General features: G+C 45.3%; 1 protein-coding gene across 5 annotated transcripts in view; it reads right to left on the bottom strand.

Moving 5' to 3' along the window:
• Window positions 1-3724: 3724 nt before the first annotated feature.
• Hivep1 (HIVEP zinc finger 1) overlaps window positions 3725-25432 on the bottom strand; it is a 138970-nt gene continuing 117262 nt past the window's right edge. For all 5 annotated transcript variants that reach the window (XM_027948212.3, XM_071613686.1, XM_071613688.1 and 2 more), the window contains exons 6-9: window positions 25007-25182; window positions 20529-20630; window positions 6922-7430; window positions 3725-5413 (exon numbers count right to left, since the gene is read on the bottom strand). In XM_027948212.3, the coding sequence (XP_027804013.2) occupies window positions 4262-5413; window positions 6922-7430; window positions 20529-20630; window positions 25007-25182 (1939 nt within the window). In that variant the 3' untranslated portion in view covers window positions 3725-4261. The remainder of the gene's footprint in view (window positions 5414-6921; window positions 7431-20528; window positions 20631-25006; window positions 25183-25432) is intronic.

Genomic DNA, 25432 nt, shown 5'->3' with positions numbered 1-25432 from the left:
ACTCGCCTACATATTCCATCTGTCCATAATGCTGTTCCCATCTATTGTCTCTGCTTAATAATGACCCTTCAGGGCCAACCTGAAATGTCCTATTCAGCTTGAAGCGCTCCCTTATCAACTCAGCCAGAACTCTCTTCTTTGCTCTCTTACTGGGCTGGGCCACTTCTGTGACACTCAATCTGCTCTGTGTGTTGCTTACTCCTGGAGGGAGGGCAGGGATACCATTTAATCTGCATTACATTTGCATTCCCCCAGCCTTTCCACAACCCTGATGCTAAATATTTACAAGCGTTTGAGGAATCCTCCCTTGCCTTCGTGACTCTGCTATTTTTCTGTTTGGCAGCACGTCTCAAATCCTATACCTCCTTCAAAATACAGCAACTGACATAGATGCACAAATCATCCTCTAGTTACTTAAGTCTCTCGTGTGTGTAGTCTGACTATACGGCTTTCTTGACTCTCATGTTTATAGTCTGGTTTCTAAGATATATGTGGTTTAATACCAGTCTGTAGTTTATATGGCCTGTCTTAAGGTAGAAAGTACACCTGCTAATTTCTCTTGCATCTTTCCTAGTATTGCAGTTTGTTGCCACTTACATCACGACTCGGTGTGGGAAGCCTGGGAGTCTTCTGGCCCCAGTCTGATGCAGAAGGTAGGGAACACCTAAGCGCAGGTATGCTTACCACAGATCCTTGTATGTGCAGGGCTCCAAATCAACCTGTGTGTGCAATGGCTGGGAATCCAATACCTTTAAGGAAATCTTCATGATTTTCAGATTATGAAATTTTTGGAGAAAATATTTTACTTATTGACTTAAATTCACTCCATTTTTTTTCTATAGCAGCAGGGAGTTATTGTTATGACCATACATCTACTCTCCTTCTTTGAATAATAAATGGATGATTCTCTATGGTCATGGGAAGTCACTCTGAAGGAAGATTCTTGTCATAAGGAGATTTAGCATCCTTGGACTGTAAGATGACTTTGTAACAAAATGACTCTAATTAAAATCATCTGGTATTGCTTAAACTTTATTTCAAAATGTAAGGGTAAAAACAGGAAAGTCAGGAAGAGCAATGCTGCTATAATTTGACCTGAGCATGCTTCAAGAAAGATACTATCTTGACAGTCTTCCAACAAAAATGACGAGCAAACTCACGTGATCCCGGTCAAGTGGCACCATTTAAAAATCAGGTTGGGGTTAACCTGAATTTTAACCTAATGAGAAAAGTGGTTTTTACATTGTCCTGTGAAAGTAAAGTCATGGCTGTTCTATTAAAAAAAAAGTATATTAAGTATCATACATTAATTACCATTCTGAAAGAAGGAATTATCATTGTGGTCCAAGTCTGGTGAATGAAAATGAGTTATTTTTTCCAACACTTTTGATGGTGGCACTGCGGTACATTCATAGAAGGTATTGAAACTGTCCCCATAATGCTTGTCACCTGCTTTACCAAAAACTATCAGTGAACTTGGCTGTCATTGTATTCCACTTGTCCAGTACTCTGGGTCTTGCACAAAACACAAAAGAACAGAAGTCAAAGGAAGCCTCCCTAGCTCTCTAATTACATGACTTTCAAATGATTTGCATTTGGGAGTATCAAATGAACAGTGCTCCTTGGGAAAAATGACTGGAGAAACTGTTCAGAAGTTAAATATTCTCTTATCTATTTTGTGTAAGTGATTATTTCAAAATAAAATGGTTCAGACTTTGGCAAAATTTATTATCTAGCTGAGTATTTTGAGTATAGATAGTCCTAGATCCTAGACTGATAATGGGATTACTTCCCAATAAACTCATCATAAGTTAAAAATATTGGAAGTTTGCAAATGCACTTCTTGCGCCTAATCACAAACACCCCAGCCTAGCAACCCACACACACGGAGAATCTGTTTGTGTCAGTCTTATGATCCTGGAGCTCATTGGGAGCTGTAGTCACTGCCATTGTCCAGCATTGGAAGAGAGGGTCACACCACATATCACACCAGCCTGGGAGAACATCCTCATTCCCGGTAATCTCTACAGAACACACTCTGCTTTTCCACCAGTATAAAGCTGAATCTTAAATCAGATCATCATGCCACATTTAAGCATGAAAGCCACTTATATCGATGGTATGTACATAATGTGATAAATCTCGAAACATCCAGTGTACAAAATAAGACTAAGGTTCGTGAGAGCATTATCAAGTTTTCAAGGGAATAGGCAGTGTATCAAAATGTCTAATCCATGGTTGAATATAGGAATTCCACAAAGTAAGAAAGTTCTAGACAAACTAAAAAGTTTCAAAGCTTAATTCTGAGCATTACTTTTAAAGGGAGAGAACTCATGAATACTTATACAATATAATTATGGAGTTAGGCATATTTATTATACTGCTTCAAAAACTCAGGCAATAAAAGTATAATACAAGGTCAGGGCAGGAAGCTAAAACTTACTAATTTTGAGAAACTGGACAGATAATGGGCCTCAATGCCAACAATCATATTGTCAGGGTAATGAACCTCCTCTGGTTGAAGTTCCAGGATTTGTTTCAAATCTCTCAGAAGATAAAATATATTATTTTTTTGAGGATTTTGTCAATTAATCTATGGAATTGTGTCCACGCGAGTTGAAGCGTGCATTTAAAGCATTCCTGTCAGCCTGCTGGGCCTGCAGTGTGTCCTAGAGAGACTAATGTGGATTAGCACGAACACCAGGTGGCTAGCAGTGTGACTTCACACTCCCTAGTCCATTCCCCACATGCTGAAGTCTCATCATCTTCACGTCCCTGGTCTCCATGACACAGGCCTTTGAAAACATGCACACATTACCAGAAATATTCAAATTCCAACAGCAAACTGTTTTGAAAAATACACCTGGCACCCGTGATCCTTGGTAATAATGCACATCACAGAGATGGAAACTTTGTCCGCCTATTTGTGAAGGAGTGGCGGTTAAACCTCTGGAGATGGGAAGTGATCGTTTCTAAAGAGAAACACTTAACTTAGAATTCCGAATTCCTTCTTCTATAAATCCTGGACCCTCTGAGTTTCATTCCTGGACATACCTCTGTGTGTAACCAGTGGGAATGAGTGAAACAAGTGCTCGCGGCTCATGAGCAGACCTGGGGTTGGCGTCTGGAGGACCTGTTTTGTAGGTGTCATCCGAGACCAGCCCTCAGGACCGCTGTCTTCTAACGTATTTCACATTTACCAGCCCTGTGCATGTCCACCTTTAGGAGCTTTGCCCACTTGAGCCGTGTGCTGTATGTACTTACAGAAAGTGTTCTTAAATGTCTGCTCAGGAGAAAGGAAGCAACTGCAAACTTACTGCGAACGTAAACAAGTGGCAACGTAAACAAGTCTGGGCTGTCGACCTGCGGTAGTTTCACATGGTGGAGGGGCTACTAGGGCCCCCACTTGCTTCTCAGGCCAAGGTGGAGGGACGTGGGAAGGAGGGAACCTGGGGTAGAAGCAGCACGGGGCACTGAGCCCTGGCTGCTGGGACGAAGGCACAACTCAAGCCAGGGTAAAGTCAGTGAACGATGTTCTACTGAAACAGTCCATAACACAGAAAACCTGCCTGAAGTGTAAAGTCACTGTCGTACACAAGGAGGAGGACAGATCCAGGGTAAAGTCAGTCCGTAAACAATGTTCTACTGAAACAGTCCATAACACAGAAAACCTGCCTGAAGTGTAAAGTCACTGTCGTACACAAGGAGAAGGACAGAGCCAGGGTAAAGTCAGTAAACAATGTTTTACTGAAACAGTTCATAACACAGAAAACCTGTCTGAAGTGTAAAGTTATTGTCGTACACAAGGAGGAGGACAGATCCATTTTCAAAGACTATTATGAATACAATAAATATGGAGTTCACATACTAATTTATACACAGAAACTGCCCCACGGCCATAAAAATTTATATTCAACAGTGCAAACATATAATTTAATCATCTGATTTATTTGATGGGTTCTTCTTACTAAACACAAATAACTACCTGGTTTTTTCATATACATATATAACATATTTTTATAGAGAGAGAGATTCAACAATCTGTACAGTTTCTAAACATAAAACTTCTAAAAGGCACAATTGTCTATACAACATGTACAAAAATGGCTGGAGCTGACACAAAACAACAATTATTGGTCAAAAGTTCATGATTGCACAAAGATTAGTCATGAGTTTATGTCAGAAAAATGTGCTTTAAGGAAAAGAGGGTTTTCAAAGAAACCTTTAAGTGTTATTTAAAAAAATAATAAAAACTAAACCACTAGGTTGCTATCACAAGCCTGTCCTCGTCCTCGTCGCTGCTCCCGTCGCTGAACTGCACGGGGGGCTGCCTTTGGGGCGGAGCTGCGGGCCTGGACGCCGGTCTGTCCGTGGGTCTGTCCATCTGCGGGCCGGCCGGCTTGCCCACGGCTTCCGCCCGCACCCTCCGCAGGGGCTCTGCGGTGGCCGCCTGGCCCTGCCCGCGGCTCGACTCAGGCCTGGGTCTGCCCTGACTCGCTGAGGCGGCCTTCTCGGGGTCCAGGGCACCTGAGCCATCGAGCCTTGCGCGGTCACCTGCGGGGGCGGGTGGACCCGGCCTGTTTTTTGCATTTTCCGGCTGGACTTGAGGTGACCCCTGAGGAGACTCGGTCCTGCTGACCTGCTGAGCGCTGGCCGCCGAAGTCTGCTTGGCTAGCGGCTCACACGCTTTGCTCTGGGAGGCCGGGCCGTCGGGGGCCACCTGGCCGACGGAGGGAATGAGCGTGGGCAGGGCGATGTTGAGGATCTGGAGGCCGGGGAGGTGCGCCTGCGGGGCGGGGCTGCTCTGCGACGAGGGCGTCCCGGCCAGGACCTGCAGGCCCACAGCGTTGAGCGCCAGCCCCGGCGGGTGCGCCTGCGGGGCGATGCTGGCGTTGGCCAGGCCCACGATGTTCAGGGTCTCCATGCTCAGCGACGTGAGGGACGGCAGGCCCGGGGCGCTCAGGTTCTGCAGGCCGGGCACGCGGATCTGGCCGATGGGAATGCACGGCACGACGCCGCTCAGCTCCGCCACCCCCGCGGGATTTGTAGTGCTGGGAACTTCTGTGCCCGTGTCCCCAGGGGTGCCCACGGTTCTGTGAATGACACTGACAGCAGGAATTGTGAGCTGCACTGGCCCAGCCTGAATGGGCACAAACGTGGAGTAAGTGAGGCCGGCGGGCACCACGTGGATGCCCCCCACCGGCACCACGTTGTAGGGTGTCCTGGACGGCTGCTGGGAATGCAGGGGGAGGTGGCTAAACAAGTGCGTGTGGGCGGAAGGCAGGCCTGGCGGCACGGGGAGGGCGACTTGCGGTGGTGACTTTTGTTCCTGAGCAGCCACGGGAGGAGCCCCTGGTGCAGGCTGAGCACTGAGCTCCACTGCAGCAGAAGGGAGTCTGGCAGATGACGTGTCCTGAAAGACAAGAGAGAATGATCCTTTGATGGCAGAGCTTTCTCAGCCACTAAGCTAAAACGCTAGTGCTCCACCTGTTCTTCTCAATGTGGTGAGAGTATGAACATTTGCATTTTATAACAATAAGCTTGCTCAAAATTACATTTTGAGTTTTAGAAATAAATGTCCATCTAAGAAATCTGCATCCTTAATGTCTTTCCTAGTACAAATAACAGGAACGTTTTGTTTACAGCTTTGCATTTTTCAAACCAATTTCCTGTATTTCATCACAATTTCTATTGAGAATAACTGACAGGTGGCCACAGTTAAATTCCCAGTGCTGCGGCTGCTGTTATTCCCAGCACCGCCAACTCCGTCTCAGACTAGGAGCTGTCAGTGACTGTGAGATTAGTGCCCGTGAGCGCTAACTCACTCGGGAAAAATTAACCCTAACATTGTTCATGATGAAGCTGCCCCGGAAAGGCTGTTAGTCACTCATATTTCCTCCTTGTTCCAAAGTTTTGGGAATATCTGCTGACACTGATTTCTAGGCCTGGTAGGTGCATGAGACACTCGGGGATGGAGAAGCTTAGAGCAGGGGTGACTGACACTTAAGTAAGGAAATGTTCACTGGAAGGGATCATGCCCATCCCTGTTCTGCCCAAGACGTCTATCTGAATATTAGCCTTTTCTTGACATTATCTATATTCTGGAGCTATATTGATTTATATATTGGCTTAATTTCTACACCAATGTAATTTAACTCAGACACTAACACAGCTGTGTAATTCTGGCTAGTCTGTAGAGGTCCGAGCTTTTACAGTCCTTTTGTCTGTCTTCAGTGTTAACCTACCAAACTGACATCTATCCCACTTAGAAACAAATCCTGCTGCAACAACTGATACCCAGGAGTGGTGAAAGAACTACCCCTGTGACAAGAACGAGCCTTTCCCAGAGCTGACTACTGGCCGGTCACACCAGCCAGGTGGGAACACAGGCTGCACAGTCTGTAGTCCTCTGCGGGCCTGTGGCTGGCCTGCAGCTGCTCCTGGGAGCAGCTCTCCCGACCTGCCGCGCGGCTTGGTCATTCAAGCCAAGTGAACTCCCTGACACATGTTCCGTCACTCTGACCTGAAAAATGGTGGCTGTTTTGCTAACGGGGCGCACAGTCCACGGCATTTGGATAACGTGGTCCAAGTCCATCACATCAATCTGGTGAAAAGATGATTTCAAGGAAACGTGGGACAAGTAAGTCCAAGGGTTCTGGTTCTCAGTTGGCCCATTCATAGTTTATTTCAAAAAGCAAATTAATAATAAATGGGTATATTTTTCAAGAGCCTTCACAGATTTACAACACAGTAGGTGAATGCTGACTTAAACACTTAACGAGACTCCAAAGGACACAAGTGACTTCTGCCATTAAATTAACACAAGAGTAAGCTGGTTTGGCCATAAATCACTCACAGGTGCCTTATTTCCTTAGGCTCTCCATGTGTAACGGGAAAAAGGGGGGGGGTACTAAAACGTACCTGTGTCACTGCGACAGTCCTTCCTGTCAGAGAGTTTTGCAGGGCTTCTGATTCAGGGTAGTCCACAGACATCTGACGGCAGGGGGACCTGGCTGCAGCCTCAGCTGACCTGGAAGGCTCCACGGGAGGACCTGTCTGGCCTTCATGCTTGGAGGCCTGCTGTGCGGGCTTGGCTGGAGAGTGTGTCCTCTGGCTGCGGTCGGACTGCATGGCGCTCAGCACGGTCATCTTGGTGAGCAGCGCTCTAGGCAGCACATCCATTGGGTCTGCATGTGCCCCCAGGCAGCACTCGGGCATCCTGACGTCCTCGTCAGCGCTTGCGGAGTCCTGCAGGCCACTTCTAGCGGGAAGATGCTGCGGGCTGGCGGTGACAGAGGGAGCCGCGGACAGGCCCGACTCGGCCTGGCTGTCTTCATCGTCCTCTTCATTTTCGTTGTCATCTTCCTCAGGGCCGTCAGAGTCCTCAAGGTCACAGCCAGACCTCTCGTAGCTGAATCTCTGCTTCTCATCTGATGAGACAACCAAGAGTGCGGTTACAGGGCTCTGCAGGCAGGCCGCCTTGTGGTCCAGAGCCGCGCAGCACTGGGGGTTGCCCACAGCACGCACGTCCCAGGCCCGGGCGACACGGAGAAGCAGTGGACACAAGAGGGATTGAGAGGAGAAAGAGCTACGGGCAGTGGCAGGGTAGGGCAGAGCAGGGCAGGCACGCGAGGAAGAGCACGGCAGGACCTCGAAAGCGGGATTCACCAGGCCGAGCCGAACAGAGTGGGAAGTGAAGCCTCAAAGGGTACACCTAAACACCCTCCAGCAGACGCTCCTGAGGGCACGCAGGGGACCGCTGAGTCCCCACTTCCCGCCCCTCTTCCTACTTCCTTGAACCTTCCTTTTACTAAACAAATTAAAAACACACAAAAAATTGATGGCTTTTGATTTCTGAGCCAAATAATTTCTTTAATCTTTGGCAGTTCTGTAGATGTTCCCTCTGTTCCCTGGGTAGAAATATTCTTCTGATAATCAAGCCACCTTCTCTTTATTTTTAAAAAGTTTCCAAGAAAAGTGATAAATTTCCCGGTCATTTTTCCCTCTGATACGAGTTTTCACAGGAAGGGGGACCCAGAGTCACAGCCTCAGGCGAGAGGGAGCTTAACACAGAATATTCGAGAAGGTCAGGGAGTTTCAGAGCCTGTCCTGGGGACTGGGTTAACAGCCCACCTCTTCAACAGGGGCTGCTCTTGGAGCCGGCCCCGCCCCCTTCCCTGACCCCGCCTCAACCCCGCCCCCGGGCCAGGGTGCGAGGAGGGCACTCCCGCAGCCCCGTCTGCATCTGCACTCACGGCACCAGTGGCATCTGTGGCATCACCTCAGTCGGTTTCAGGCAACGACAGTCCAAAAGTATTAAAAATCCCAGAAACAGGTGCAGTTTGAACCTACATCACTCTGAGCGGCGTGACGCACCCCTGCTCAGCTGCACCTGCCACCTGGGGTGCACTGCCTCTGGTCGGTGTGTCCATGCTGCCCACGGTTCCCGCCCTGTCCGTGGTTCAGCTCGAGGCCCGGGCACCACAGTGCTGGTGTGCCAGTAGGAGGCCAGCAGTGGCCCAGCCTGTAGGACGTGGCCCACACCTCCAGCCTCGTCCTACCTCCTCCCAGGGCGCGTGGCACCTCACCCTACAGGAAGGGAGCGGGCAGCAGGGGCCACGCAGACCACCCACGACCGTACACGCTGCAGCTGTGCGACTGAGCTCCTCCGGGTGCCACTGACTGGTCACCGTGCACATGGGGAAAACACAGGGCACGGAGCCTTTTGTACCACCCGAGGTTCCAGGGACCCACCAAGGGTCTTGGGGAAGTATCCCCTGGGGATGAGAGGGGAACCACTGCCATTTTTTAAAAAGGGAAAAAAATGCAAAGAGGAGAAAAAAAGAACAGGCATTTTTCCTGGCTTTCCCAAATACTAACTTCAGTATCCTTTATACCCGGCAAAGATACATTCTTAGAGAAAAGTCTCAAAGAACGCCTAGCCCCAAACATTTGAAGACAATCATTTCTAGGCAATGGAAAGAACTAAAATTTTCATGTTATTTACCATGCATATGTGTTAGTTTCTAATTAAAATATTCAAAGATAAAACATTTTAAGTTCCCTTAATATGAGACTTTATGAGCCTTTTGCTTTCAGGCACCTACTATTATGTTATTAAATAAATAAATCTACAAAATAATATCAGTGTTCTGCATCCCACCAGGGGCTGTGCTGGGGATGCCACCGGGTGGGTTTGGGTGTGTGCGTGGACTCCCAGGGCCTCAGATGCCTCTTCTCTGGCATCTTGTCTGACGTTTAAAATTCTAAAATTGGCACGTCACCTCAATTTGACTTGGATTAGCCTGTTGGTGCCAGAGGAAATACTATTTTTAGGGGGAAGCAGAAAAGAGCAGGGAGCCGGATGACTGGAGCTGGTCACTGGGGACGGCTAACTTCATCAGAGGCCAGGCTTGCTGCAAAGTCCACCCGGGACGGGTCTCGCTTACCTTGAAAACTACTGCTTTAGAAACACAAAAGGGTAGGCTCACTTCGAATCTATGACATTTCCCAATTCCACAGAAAAGCTGAGGTCCTAGAGAATCCGCTGAAAGGGGAGTTTCAGCAGGAAAAGAAGCAAGATTGTCACCTGGGGCACAGGCAACAGGACACTGGCAGCAGAGTTCAGCTAGCAGGGTCAACAGAACAAACAGCTGGCTAGGGCACCTGGGAGCTGTCGGGACCTGCGGGCGCCCCGGGGGCTCTTGCAGGCATTACGTCATGAACCCCTCCAGCCCCCGTCACAGGGGAGAGCACTAAGCAGTGTCCACTGATGTCAGATCTGGAGGAGGAGAGCAGCAGCCTTGCAGGAGAGGCCAAGAACTTCACCCTCTCCGATAGGGAATAGGAGCCTCACCCGGCAAGGGGAAGGGTACCAGACACCGAGGTCCTCAGGACATGGTGAAAACTCAAGGCAATGGGGACAGGAGCAGGAAAAGACACGGTTCAGCTCCCAGGGAGGGCAGCACTGGGAAAGCCGAGGCCCGGAAACACGAGAAGGTAGTGAATGTCTAGACAGAGGCTCAGGCAGAACAGAGGTGGCATGGCCTTCCCTCCGCACCCTCCCCAGGTGCCAAGTTGAGGGCTCTGAGGAACAGACAGCTGGGAGCAGACAGGCGAAGAGCAAGAGGGTACAGAGAGACTGCCCTGTCCCTAAGGTGCAGTGCAAAGGGAAGACCCGAAACCAGAATGCCTGAGACGGCGCTCCTGTAACCAACCCACCCAAAACACAGGGCCCCGCGGGGACTTGAAGCCTCTGCAGCGAGGACAGGCACAGCAGCAAGGCTCTCAGAGACTCCCGCGTCTGAGGAGAAAAGGCATTCCCAGGGCTCTCCACCGTCGGACGCAATGTCCAGCTTCCAACACAGAATCACAGGCACGCAAAGAGGGGAGGAAAAGCAGACTAAGAACCAGAGTCATGCATGACCGAGACATCAGAGCTGCCAGGGACGCTGAAACAATGACGATGAGTATGTCCAAGGCTCTCACAGGAAAGGTGGACAGCAGGCCATATCAGGGGGACTCTCAACAGAGAGATGGAAACTATTAAGAAGAATGAAGAAAATGCTCCAAAGGAAAAACACAGTAATGACAACGAGGAAACTGCCCAGCTCAGGATCCTGTGCCCTCCGCAAATAAATTGTACTATTCGCCTTAAAGAGGAATGAAATTACTGCATTTGATGGTAAATGACAGAAATGGAAAACATCATGCTAAGTGAAATATGCCCATTCCAAAAAAACAAAGGCTGACTTCTCTCTAACATGTGGATGCTAACTCACAGTATGGGGTGCGGGTAGGAAGAAGAGAAGTTCACTGGATTAGACAAAGGGGAAGGAAGGGAAGGGAGGAAAAATGGGAACAGGAAAGACAGTAGAATGAATCGAATATAACTCTCCTTGTACATATAGGAATACACGACCAGTGTAATTCTACAGCCATGTGTAACTAATAAGCACATGCGTGGACGCGCACACACACATACACACACACACAAAAGATAAAACAGAAATAGAGAATTCTCCCCACTGATGACAGGAATGTAAGTGCCAGAACTGCAACTTTGGAAAAGTGTGGCAATTTCTTCTCAAGCTAAAACATGTACCACTCTATAACCCAAAGATCCCAGCTGTCAAACTCCAGAGACAGATGACTCTGGCCGGCACAGAAGAATCCCATGAACACACTCAGGGGGGTGGGGAAGGAAGGTTCTGTGGAGCCTAAGCAAGTAAGTCTGGCTGTGCACTAGGAAGGCCAAGGGCAGGCTGCCCCGCTCATGCAGCTCTGCAGCTGCAAGCCTGCTTCTGACAGGGGGCTTATTCAGGATTCCTAGAACTGGGTCATATGTGGTCAATTATAGATGAGAAGCAGGTTTTCCATTTTGGGTAAAAGAAGTTAAAAAGAAGGAAATGGAGAAGGCTAAGCTTTGCTGTGTGGACTAGACCTGGAAGAACTGGTATGGACTCAGACTTCAGTCACACATGATGTGTGTGTGTGTGCACACGTGTGTGCACATTACATGCACGTGAATGCTGGTGTGCATACATGTATTTCCTAGCTCTACCCAGTGCATGGGCTAGAAGCGGCCACAGGTCAGTAGCAATGAGTACACACCAGCAAGTGCCTGGATCTTGCTTTCTAAATACCTCCCTCTAGTCAAAGGAGCCAGGAGTCCTTAAGATAAATGGTCGACAACAGGGCTGGAATATCTTGGGATGTCAGAAAGTAAGGGATTTCTTAAGCAATAAAAAGACACATTGGAAGGACCAGGAATAGACCTCAAAGTGCTCTCAATGGCAAAGGCCAACGCTGGAACCTGAGCCAGGCAATAAATAACAATGATACTGAATTATGACGCAAAGAATAAAACATGCATCCGCAAGCCCACACTGATAAAAATGAATGAATGAAGGGCAACTGTTCCTTACAGAAAAATTTTGATCAATAAATTAGAACACCATAGTAACACCACCAACAAGACCCATCAACAAATAAACAGGGTATTTGCATGGTCTCAGTATTTCGCCACAGTATTTAGTATTTACAGAGAGAAACATATTGAGTTCACAGTACTGAGTCCCGACAGACATCAGAAACAGTGCAGAGCTCTGCGGACATCAGAAACTCTAGCAGAGACACAAGAAATCCAGATCTGCTTACCCAATTTGTAAATGAATGGCCCTTGAAAGTCCCATTTAAGTCATGTCCTCCTAGGCACGTTCCCCACTCATGATAAATAAATGTTTCTGAAACCCAATAAAATATGTCAACACAAAAACAATTCCTTCATTATCTCATGGGGGAAGAAAGGCACATAATGCAGTGACATCTTTTTTTCACATGTTTCCATACATTTACACGAAGCAAATACCAGAAGATGTACTTCAAAGCCACCTCTGAGGACTCCATGGAGGATCTGCCACCTGCCCTCCCTTCACTGCCAGACAGTGACCCCTGCTGGAGGAGCCAGAGCCACAGACAGAGCTGCAGGACCCCCAAGAAGTGGGGCTCCGCTGGGGTCTCGACACTCTTGTGGTAGAGTTGTCTGTTTTTGCTTTTTTCATGTTTAAAAATATAACCTGATAAGCCATAGCAGCAACCTGGGCTACTTTTCTTAAAGTATGCAAAATAACATTTTTGTTTGTCGGATGAAAATATCCTGTAAGTACGTGGTAGGCCAGAATCTAAAGTCTGTCAACTTTAGGAAGCAAATCAAAAACTGTCAGATCTGTGTTGCTCATAAATGACAGTAATACTGCTTTATTTCAAGCATAAACCTGAAGGCCTACTACGGTTTCCTATTGGATATGGAAATTATTCTTAAAAGGAGAAACAAATATTTTCTCTAAGAAGCCCAGTGATAACTACAGGCTCCATTTAGAAAGAGGACTTTTGCTAGTATTTTTATAAGATTAACTCAAATCATTTTGAAGGGTGAATGAGACACGGGTTTGGAAACCTGGGACGCAGCATGGCCTTTGCAGGTGCACCATCGCTCAGTGCTTCGCTCCAACCAGAAAGGCGCTCTTCCTCCCGCCCCAACGGCACTAACAGTCCCTGTGGGGCGGCTGAGGGTGCACTTAACATTCCTGGCACTGAAGTCCAGCATTCTGTGGACCAAACATTCTTTGGATCAAAGGATGGAAAGCAAACAGCCAAGGGCATGATTTTTTGACACAAAAGGTGGAAACTAAAATGTATTCCCCAAAACCCCAGAACACAAAAGACAAAATCCCTAAGGCTATATAATTTTGTATGGCAAGAATACAAGGAAACGTCAGTGGGGTTGGAAGGATTAGGCTTTTCATGAGCATATACTATAATTACAGCTTGAGCTGCTAATTTTAAACGAAGTGGAAACTTCTTTCAAATGCCAGATTCCAAATTTTAATGGTTGGCTCCCCAAAATTTCTAATTCCCTCTGCTTGATTAAAAATAGATGTCTCCCAACACCCCTGAGTTTACTCCACTGAGAACGGGAACAAGAGTTCATCTGCTGAAGGATGAGATGGGTAGTCACATAACCCACTTTTGCAGAGGGCAGTAGGGTCTGTGGCCTTTATTCACACCATTTCCACATTGACCTTTGTGCACTGGGAACATGCAGGCCAGCTGGAGAGTAACAGGGGGCACAGTGAGTCGGGCAGAGGAAGAAGAGACTCAGGATCTTCAGAAAAAGAAAAGACTGAAGATAATGCCAGGAGGAGACGCTGAAGTAAGGACAAGATCAGTCTGGAGACAGTTTTCAGTAAAAAACAAAACAGGGCAGCGTGGAGGACTAAATACAGCACACCTAAAATGACCTGCACTTCCCAGAAAGCCACGAGCTGACCAGGGCCTTACCAAATGTGGAGTTGCCAACACGGAATGGTGCACCAGCACGCTCCGCACAACAGCTTGGCTCCTGGGTGCTGGGCACGTTTTGTTCCATGAGTGAGAGCTCAGAGACCTTTCCTGGTGATGACCATAATCATTCTACAGCAAAGATCAAGTGATGATCGGAAGGAGTCCCAACAACCTAAAAACACTCTCCTTAGGCTTCTGTTTCGCAGAGTCTGGCTAATTCTGAGCCATTTCTATCTAGAATCAAGTCTCCTAAATTGTGCATTTTTGTTTTTTAAAGTTTACCCCATTTCCCACTGTCTGAGGTAAGCAAGACTTAAATAAGTGGGACGTTTCTGCATATCCTAGTACCACCAGCTGTTTAGGTGTATGTGACTTTCACAAAAGGGTGCCCCCATCTGATAGTCCTTCTTAAGGAACTGTGGCCTCTGCTCCTGACATAACAGCTGTCCCACTGTATGAAACCTGAAGTGTGGCTACCAAACCTAGAGGCTTTTTTTTTTTTTTTTGAGACCGGGTCTTACTACATTGTCCAGACTGGCCTTAAACTCCTCCGCCTCCTGCGTGTCTGGGACTAGAGGCAGGTGCCAGCCTACCTAGCTATCTGGGGAAGAAAATGTCACAAATTTTCATGTTGCTCAAGACTTGATGCTTCAGAGAGCTGATTCCTAAAAAGACAGGTGGCTCCTGATCGGGTCACCTACTTTCCTTTATCACTGTATCATACAGTAGGCATCTGTACTTTGTTACCATGATTCAACAGTAAATGTCATCTGAAATCAGAAAACCTAGGGGATGAAGGTGCTTGCTGGTCATCTCAGGTTTCCACTTTCCACTGAGCTAGTCCAGATGTCCCTCAGTGACAGCAGTGTGAAGGCACAAGACAGGCTTGAGGAGCCACAGGACCACTGCTGGCACGGCTGCGGGCAGCACCGCGGCACCTGCTGGATGTCTGGTGCAGACGCAGCAGGTGGGATCTCTGAGGATTCCAGCGTGTTCTAGGGCAGCGAGCCGAGAATTAGGTTCTGTCAGACCAAGAATCCGAGACATGGCACCACGACTCTGGTATCACGACAGCACGTGACGAGGCTCTTCGTCATCCAAGGGAAACGCTGGCCGGTGAGGTGCTATGTGAGCTTACGCTGAACAACCTCATGTCGTCCTTCATCTATTTGCCATCATTAGGTCCACAAAACGGAGGGCACACCGTCCAGCAGCACTCTTAAGGACGGTGGGAGGACCCTGAGTGCTGGCTGGTCCTGGGAGCTGCTGCCACAAGCCTGATCCCTACAAGGGGAAGCTGCCCTGAGTGAGGAACCCCAGCATCAGACGCCAGCCCTGCACTCGGGGGCACTGGATGCTGAGCCCACCTGGGCCCAAGCACGAAGCCACGGGCAGACTACACCTCAAAACTTAAAAAGTGCAGGACCTGAGAGCATTTATTCTCCGTGATTTTTAAATTCAGCCACTTCCTCTACTCCTACCATGTCTAAAAATTTGTATTTTCCACAGGACATACAGTGGATAGAAAAGGAAACACTTTACAGAATATATTATTACCCTTATAACATCCCCCCAGGGCTGATAAGCACGGAGTTTTAAAACAAATGCAGAGGCCCTGACGTCAGAACCAGCTAAGTCCTCGTCTTGCACATGACCTATCCCAGGAGGATAACCGGTGGGGCAGACATCAATCCCGGAGAACCAACACTCCCTAATCCACAAAATCAAGATTTCCAAGTTCAGCCTCCTACACGGACACACACATGTACAGAACTGGGCGTCAGAGGCAGAATCCCATCAGACTTCCCACCCAGGCTGCCAGGCTCCATCTGGTGGAGAACGAGGGACGTGGAAGCCCCGAGGACTTCCTCCTAAAAACATTCGCCCTCCACGCGAAGCTCCCCCCGCAGTGCTGTTTAACGTTGTTATTACCGAAGAGGACCATCCTCCTAATGAGCCCTTGCTTCTTTTAGCCAGTACTGTCCAAATCCACGTTTGCAGTAGCAAGAATCCCAAAACAAAAAAGCCCCGTGCTCAATAATGAAAATTCCAGGGTCACAGATTAAAAGCTCCATTATCTTTTGTCTCCATTTTTCAGAACATTCGAAAATAATATGGGATAAAAGTCAGTTGTACTTGGTCCTAAAAAGGCAATGACTTTAAATGGCTTTAGTTGATTAAACCCCCTGCAAACATTAGATGGTCTTAATCAAAGAAATACTATACGGATTGTTGACTATTTACAACAAAAACACTAAAAACTGTATCTAAAAAGTGATGGTCCCCAAGTGTGAAAACATGAAGAACCTGACATAAACTGCGATGGCAGAAACTCTGATTGTAACTGAAGAAGCAACGAGTAGTGAAATCCACACCTGGAAAGACCGCTTCCCCCTGGACTGGCCCAGTGCGCCTGTCTGCCAGCCCTCCCCAGGCCGACGCCCTGACCCTCCTATCCTCCGTCCTAAGGCGCTTTCCTTTCTCCCTCTCTGTGCGCTGTTGCCCACACAAATCCCCGGGGCTAGAAGGCCTGCCCCCCTGCCCTCCTCCTCTGCCCATGCTTTCCCCTTGAAGCAATGCAGGACGGACAAGCCCTTCCTTCCTTTTTTAAATTTATTTTTCCCTTCCCTTCCTTCTGGGGCCCCCTGGGCATCCTCTGCAACAACATGGCCATCCACAGCCCTTCCCTGCCAAGTCTGGTTCACCCCAAAATCAGCAGGACCAAGGGCTCCGGCAGGATGGAGAGCGCACTGAAGACTTCGTCAAGTGGTAAAGAAACGAGCGAATGGGTCAAGTAGAGAATCAACTATCCTTCTCTGGAGTTCCTGAAAAAGGTCTTTGGGAGATTGTTATCGAGGAGAAAATAGAGCACTGACGAAACGTCAAGTGTCAAGTGGTCGAGTCTAATGACTAATATCTTACTAAATGAATTCTGTCTGCACCTCACTAATGCCTACGGACCCTGGCCACAGTACAGGGAACCATGCTTACAGGGGAAAGGCATTAAGTGGCGAGTCAGCAACCATTCAATTCCAGAGAAGGAATTAAATGGAAAAAGAATGTACCAAATTGTAAAAATAACATCACTGAATTAATTCCTGTAAGATCTATGGCATTTCTGTCTACTCGTTCATTCAGTCTACACTGTTTGCTACTTACCACTACCTGCTAGGTGCAACCCTGGGAACAGCGAAAAAACAAAATCCCTGTTCTTCAGGTGCGGAGGGTCATGGAGTCTGGTGGAGGGCATTTCAAACTGTGGCAAGAGGTGCAAAGGCCCTGAGACAGGAGCCCACAGATGTGTTCATGATGAGAGGAGGCCCACAGCTGCAGCCCAGTGGGCGAGGGCGGAAGGAGTGGAGCCCAGCCTGAGAGAGAGTGGAGGGGAGGGTGAGTGGGTGGAAGCTGCCAGGATGTGGCGGACCAAGGACCGGCATGGTGTTTAGAAGGCCACCTTGGCTGCTGTGTGGAGAACAGACTGGGAGGAGCAGGGCTAAGCCACAGAAAGTCAGGAGCCACAAGTCAGCAGATGTGACGGCGGCTCTCATTGGAGGATGTGGCGGCCGGGGTTAGAGAAGGCCGGTTGCTGAAGACAGCCTGAAGGAGGTATGAGAGGCAAACTGAGAAAATGGGGGACACCAAGGCAATGTCAGATTGTTGGCCATGCCACGGAAGCTTGGGACGCTGCAGGGGAGGTGTGCTCCTTAGACTGAAGGGGTGACGCAGAGACCGGGCATGTTCCGACTTGGATGCCTGTTGGACATCTGGGCAGAGGTGGCGAGTGGGCAAGTCTGCAGTCAACAGGCGTCATCTGTACCCAGATGGCATTCAAGTCACAAGACAGGAGAAGATGGTGGGGAGACGGCCCAGGGGTCAGCCAAGGAAGCAGAGAGATGGAAGACCACACCCCTGGGGCCCACGGGCAGAGGCTGGCTGGCCGGAGACACCAGCAAAGGAGACGGAACAGCCAGGACACTCTAGGCTGGTGCTAGGAGGGCGCCGTGCTGCAGCCACCACAGCCCCGGCCCCCAACGTGGCCTGCCTGAGGGACCGCTACACACAGACAATCTCTGCCACCAGTTCTATGGAGTAGAAGTTCTTTCCAAGAACAATGAGACCACACAAAAAGACAACACACTCTCATCTATCAAACTGGCCGAAAATTCAAAATCTGACAAAATTATGCTAAGGCAGTGGGGAAACTGCAGATCTCTTCTGGAAAACAATGTAAAATTATAGCGTGGTTAATTTTCCACACATCTACATAGAAAGTGGTTTTGTTTTGCAAATTTAAAATCCAGACATAGAACTAAGCCACCTACTACTCATGAATATACTCAGGGATGTTCAATGGAAGGCAGGGAAACCCTCTGGTGCCTGTGTGTCTGCAGCGCAGGGACAGGAAGGCTGTCATGCTTACTGAGCTTGTGAAAAAAACACAGGGATCTCAGAAACTTGGGAGGCTGAGGCAGGAGGACTTCACTTAGCAAAAACCCTGTCTCAAAATAAAACAAGAAAAGGGCGGGGATTGTGGCTCAGTGGTTAAGCACCACTGGGTTCAATCCCTGGTCCAAAAAAAACCAAAACAAAACACACTGAATTCATGGGAAGGAACAGAGGTAAGTATGAGAAAATATTTACAATCATCAACTCTGGTATAAACACATGAGTATGGAGTAAAATTCTTCACAGTCTTTTTATATTTAAAAAAAAATCTCGAAATATTTTTTAAAAGCCCCAAGAGAATAATAAAAGGAACACAAGGCCATTTGTTTAAAACAACTGCTTACTGTACCTACACTGCAAGCCTATCATAAAGCAAAAGAAGAAAAATATATTTTGTTTGCAAACGAATGAAGAATTTTAGGTCTGTCATCTGACATAAAGATCAGAATTTTGAATTTGTATTTATACTTTATTATTTGATAAAAATTGGGAAGGAATTTTGAGACCCTTCCCATAAATGATTTTTTAAAAAAATGAAACTTAAAAAAAAAAAAAAAAAAACAGGTAAAACCGCCACCTTTTTCATTGGCTAACTAATCCTAACAGGGAGCTCAGCCACCAACTTCCATTTGCAGTCTAAGATCAGCTGTCAATGCTTTTGCAATGAGATGAAAAATGCAAAAACAGATATGCAAGTCAACCAGCCAGCCAGCAGATGTAAAGAATGCATGATTATTAACAGAAACTACACTTGACGTCTATGCAAATTTACGATGTAAGTAGTACCTTACCTTAAAAGTTCAGGGGATTCTACACACATGTGATTTTTGGAATGCACAGCAGTAGACACTGTAACAGTCCTCGTTTTACAGCCTGTGTCTCCAGGGATCAGTATCCCCGGTGGCCTTCCCTATGCTCCTTGCCTAAGCAGTTGTTGATAAACACATCTGCCAAATCTCTTACACACATTTCCGAGCTTTTTATATCTGAACTGTTCTTACCCTTAAGACAGGAGGCATTACTCTTGCATCTTTAGAAATAAAATCGAGCTGATTCATTTACTACTTTGCTACTTGTCAGATGGGATCAAATGGCTTGATCCTTTAACCTATATTTTCAATGATGTCCTCATTATTTTCTCTTTGGAAATTTTCTTTATATCAGCCAATTAAGAAAAATGCAGCAAGCAGATGAATGTTTAAGTTAGGGCAGTCTTAAAAAATAGCAGGGCATCTTTTTTTTTTCTTTTTAAATTTCTCTCGTGTTGATAATTCCTTGGGTTAAAAAGAAATTTTGTAAAAGACATTCACCATTTTTTGATTAGTCAGAACAGATGAACAGGTTTATTCTCCCTCCAAACTGGTTAGAGATAAATACTTAAATTTGTTAACACTGTTATAAAAAAAAAAAGCCATCAAGTTTTTCAAAATAATGAACATTTCAGACAAACAACCAAATGCTTTACCAACAAATACTTATGGTGCAGCCACTGTATACAAAGCCCTGTACTAGTGCTCTGGTCTGCTGGGACCAGTGTTCATTCATCCCAGGCAGGAACTCTGCTCATGCTGCACAGGTGCAGAAGCGGGGGTGGGGGTGTGGGGGGTGGCCACAATTACCCAAAACAAGGCAGAGAGGATTCATGCTTTCAGAGAAGAAACTTAAATACCACAGGAGTTCAAAGAAGGGAAATACTGTTCCATATGGTGCAGGAAGGAAAATCAGAGGAGGCTTCGTGGGGGTGGTGGATTTCCAGTACATTTTGAAGGCAGTGAGACTCTTCATGCAGAGCAGGAGGTGGGACTGTGTGGGAGTGAGGGTCCTACAGGCGGTTCACAGGATTCAAGTCATGAAAGAAGGAAGCTCAAGAGTGATGGGGGTGGCAGAGAGTAAGAAATGAGGATGTAGAAGCAGGCGGCGGAAGGTTACAAAAGATTTTAATTAAGGTCAAGTGGTTGGCACTTTATTTGGTAGGCAAATGGGAGCCGGTGGGACACTCTGATCAGAGGAGTAGTGCTCAGACGCCCACTTCAGGGAGAGTGACTTCACATGGTTGCAGAGAGATGGGAGAAGGAAAAAAACTCAAGGTGGGAAAACTGGTTAGTCCATGACACAGGATAAATAAGAGGTAATGAAAACAGGAATTAAGTAGTAATTTGGATGAGGAAAAGAGTATGGGTGCAAAACAACAGTGCACTGTACACAGCATTTGTGAATAACATGGTTTAAAGCCTTACCTGATTCTTCTGTATCTTGTTCATCTATTAAACCTACTGAGACGCCTAAATCCACACATTTCTTGCTGTGAGCCTTGGACTTCATGTGCTTTGTCAGATTTCCTTAAGAGAAAAGAATATTTACTAAGCTTACATATAAATTATTATTTTGCTATTACATTTGTCAACACTAGCAAATTCCATTCCTATTTTAAGCAAAAGTACACGACTGTGGCTAAACAAATTCAATAAATAAAATTTGAATGAAAGAAAATACTGGTATCTATAAGTTGTAATGATCTCATCATTTATTAATAGTGTCTTTTTCAAATCTGTTTCCTTTTCTGATAGTGTTTACTCTTGCTATGGTTTCTATTCACTGTTCCAAATTTATCTCTGGGAGCATTTCACGTGTTTGAAGTCCCACTCAGACTGCGCTCTGGCCTGCAGTGCCTGGAGCGCGAGCTGGTTCTCTCCTGCCGGCTCTCTCTGGTAGCAGTTTGCTTCCTTGCAGGCTGCTGGGTTCTACCTGTCATCTAGCTTCAGCGCCATGGTCCCCGTGAAGTCCTGAGGACCGGGCTGTGGAAGGTCTCTACCTGGTGGCTGTGCCACAACGGTCCAGGGCCTCAGAGCTTCAGTGGTTTCACATCACCCACTTTCTGTTTTTATTTTGTCTTGTTTTGTACATGGAAGGGTTGGGTTTTGCATTTTTTAAACAAATCGTCTATTTTCCACAAGGCCTACAGTCGAGGGCAGGAGAGCCAGCGGCCTCAGACTCCACTGCAAGACAAGCACTGAAACCCAGGCCTGCAGGCCTAAGTCTGACTGAGTCCCCTATCTGCTTACTACGCTAGCTTTGAGTCTGTTTGTTTTTGTCACCTGGGAATCTACATTTTAAAAAGTTAAGCTTGATTCTCAGATAATTGATTTGGGTCATTTTAAATAACAGTACTTCTCTGTGTGTGAAACAGGAGAAAGAAACAGCTGCACTGAATTCACTTCATGCACTGACTAGATGTCTCCTATCAGTGTCCCTATGGGTGCTTCCCGTGGCACCTGCTGAATCTGTCTCTGCAGGTATCACGAGGGTCACTGGGAATAATAGGGCCCATTTGACCCATGTGACCATGAATAAATGAAGGGGGACAGCTCAGATTCCCTGGAGGATACCAAGCATCTTGAGTGGAAAAGTCTAGATACCAAAACACAGCCAATAAGGGCAAACTATATCTTTCTTCAGAAGACAAAAAAATCTACTGAGCTTGGTGGATGAGGGCAAACTGGTATTTGAGAAGAGCCTTTAGAAGAGCTAAAAATTTCTGAATCATTGGTTCAAATTTGGAGTTTGCAATACGAGAAGCCTGTGCAAATTTACTATATTTACAAACTTCCATTTCTTGACAAATACTCTAAGTGTGTGCAACTGGTTACACTTATACAAGCCCATTCTGGCGCTGGATAGGATGTTCCATCATACTATCATAGCAGCCTAGAACTGAGTGTTTGAGGATTGCCAGTGTGAGAGGCTGCCTGGACCAGACAGTGCCTGTCAGACTGACTGATGTCATTCTGAACAGAACACCTGGCTTAAACGGTTTGGTGATGTCTGACATTTATGTTAAATATACTTAAAAAATAAAATATGAAGGAAAATGGCAAAATGCTAAAGATTATCAAAAGATGATGGGCACATTATACGGATCTCTAATTCTCTATAAGAGCTTTGAAGTTTTCATATTAAAAAGTTATAAAATAATTTGGCCACCTTAAGTGGCTAAAATTTCCACTTGTAAGTTAAAATGCTTTTACTGTAATAACAATATGACAAACCAAACCATATGGTCCATAACGGTTCCCTTTCACAATGCTTTTGTTCCCTAGGTGGACAGCCATAGTAGGTTTTCTGCTAAGAAGTTAAAATATTATTGTAACCAGGCAAATTTTGCAATCTGCATTTTAATAAGCATAGTTTCTCACAACTTGCACTAGTGGTTATTATTAATCAATCTCCTAGGTAATTTCAAATAAAAATTTACCTTTTAAACATACAAAATGTGCATATTTAAATGCAAATATCCCACAGAAATGCTGTAACTCTTCTGTACTAATGTATTAACTTAAGAGATAAATGTTCATGAAATCTACCAGAAAATTTATCCAAATCCTTTAGAAAGCATGGGAAGTGTTGCTTCTGGACTCTCATAGCTACAGTTTAGTTTTCTGTGACATAAACGGGACTTACTCTTGCAGAGATGTAAATTCACATATATTTTCTGCTGACTGCCCTTTAAAAGCACAATCAGGAAATTAATTAAAATTATTTTTGAAATGTATTCATGAAATAAACTAAGAGACAAATGAAGCACTACAGATTTCTAAGCCGTAAGTCAGAAGCATTGGAGCCCAGCATGCGTGTTTATCAGCACGCTGTGACTCTTGCTATTTCTCTTTGCTAAGAACCACACACTCAATAAGAAGTACAGTTGAATTTGCTAGGATCACCAAAAAAAAAGAAAGAAAGAAAGAAAGTTGAACAAAACCCACAGCCTAATTAAATAAAAAAGCTCCACCTTAGAGCTACCATTAAAAGGTGCTATGGGGTTGGCTTACATTGATTCACAAAAGGTACATACTTCAGAAAAGAATGTGACCCTAAAAACTGAGGACTGTCACATTAAGAATAGGGAAATAAAACATTTCTAATATTTCCTTCACTAGTCCCCTTAGCTAGGGTAGTCTCATTGAAATAACTACACACTGTAACTCCACATGACTTGCCTGACAAAGCAAAAACTTTAATGCGAGTTCAGATTGCAGCATATTAGAGAAATACAGGACATGGAAACTGCTGACAGAAAAGGCTCGTTCCTCAGGGGGCATCATGTTTTGTCCACTTAATAAGCATTTATTTAAAATATTGCACAATGTGTTTTGAGTTAGTCCACTAACATTAATACTTGGGGACTCATAACATTTTTCCTCACCAAGAAATCTGGTTTTCCATTTTGAGCCTGACCCTTCCTTGCTTGCTCTTATTCTGAGAACTGATTTCTAGAATATCCTGATTCCTTTCTTCTTTCTATTGAGAACTATTCATTTCATATTACACCTTCATGTTCCTGTTCTTGGTAACACCATTCTGTACCTGGTCATCTTTTACTGGTAGTGTTGGCCTTTTAAATATGCTCCTAGCCCCATACTAGAAATTAACTGATGTTTCTTTTTTCTAATCACAAGAAAAAGTAATAAATGAGGTTAAAAGATCAAAGTACTCTCTCCTATCAGAGTCCTCACCCAAGACCTGGGAAACCACCCTGAAGCTGCCCCCACCTCCAGGGGGTTCTGCATCACCATGAAGCTCCCACTGAGCCATGTTCCTCCCAACTCCTCCGACTTCTTGAAACCTTACAGGAGCGTTCAAAGCTATCTGAAGAACATTTTGCTTTTTCCATTATTCTCGTTTCAGGCAGCTATTGGCATTTGAAGACAGCTAACTGTTTAGCTGTTTAGTTGCTACATGTTATAACTCTCTTTAAATGCCAATAAACACTACCCACAAGGCATAGCAAATTTTGCTAATGGGTTGGTCAAGTTTTATAACCAAAAGTGTGAAGACAAGGATACAACAGGAAAACAACAAAAAAGATGAGAAAGGGGACAAAACAAATCAGTTTTTTATAAAAAACTGATTACGAAAAAAACACTTTACAGAAATTGTTCCTCCATACAGACATTTTCATGATTACATTTGGTGAAGAGTTGTTTCGTTTTTTTGTGTTTTTTTTTTTTAAGAATCGTACATAGCATTAAAATATCAAGTAACGAACTGCCATGTAATGATTCTTGAACAAGGAGAAAGCAAACATTTTATAGTACTGTATCCATTATGTGGAGCAGGAAACGTTACAGGGTAAAATTACTTTTAAATAAAGGCTTATGAGTTAAATAAAAACATAAAGAAAACAAAAGGGATCTAAATGATTTTAATAACTAGATGAGAGATCTCTTTATAAACATTCAATACTAAAAATGTTAAAAATTTTTTGAAGCTAAAATCCAACAGTATTGGGCAAAAAGAAAATGTATCATGAAGAAAAAGAAAGGAAATGGCATTATGTGTCTACACGATAAAGCACAAGAGTAGTGACTACGGTAAATGTTTGCCGTGCTAGTGTTTAAAATTTTTCTTTAGTTTTTTAGGACCCAGATGAATTTACTTGTTATCCTGAACATTTCTTCTTCTTCTTCAGCCTGAGAGAGAATATCTCTGAAGCGGTATTCACCATTATGTCATACAACTATAATTTGGGGAGCAAAATTACAGCAAAAGGGCAGCTGCTTCTTTTAAAATGACACATTTATTCCATATTCTCTAAAAATGTGGAATTAAAATTGTTTTCCCAAAGGGTTTAGAAACAAAAAATAAAACTACAATGTTGAGAAGATAAAATGCAGTCCCTTTAAGCTACTGAGGACCCAGAAGCAATGTGGGCTCATACCTTTTGTCTTAAAGGAGAAGTTACAGTAAGAGCAGTGGTAGGGGCGGACGTCGGTGTGGGTTCGTATGTGTTTCTTTAACATACTAGGTTTCTTACAACGAATTCCACATTCTTCACAAATGTACTTTCCTCTTCCCCTGCCCCGGACATACACATACTCTTCATTTGATTTGTACCTAATTTAAAGAAAAGAAAAAATGAATAGGAAGATTGGACACTATGTCTTTGAGAAAATATTGACGATTAAAATCCAACCTAAAAAAATAAAGCACAACTTTTACACTCAACATATGAAATTTCATGGACATGTCATAGAATATTTGTTTTTCACATCAACACTTTAATGTTCTAACAGCTAGTTCTGATCAAACAAACTTGTTCAATATTATGTTTAATTTAAAAATATTTTCCTGGTTGTAAGACACT

This window comes from Marmota flaviventris, chromosome 6 (assembly GCF_047511675.1).
Source record: "Marmota flaviventris isolate mMarFla1 chromosome 6, mMarFla1.hap1, whole genome shotgun sequence".
Classification (NCBI taxonomy): Eukaryota; Metazoa; Chordata; class Mammalia; order Rodentia; family Sciuridae; genus Marmota; species Marmota flaviventris.
Note: the sequence above shows the minus strand (reverse complement) of the source record. Positions and strands in the feature narration are given on the sequence as shown.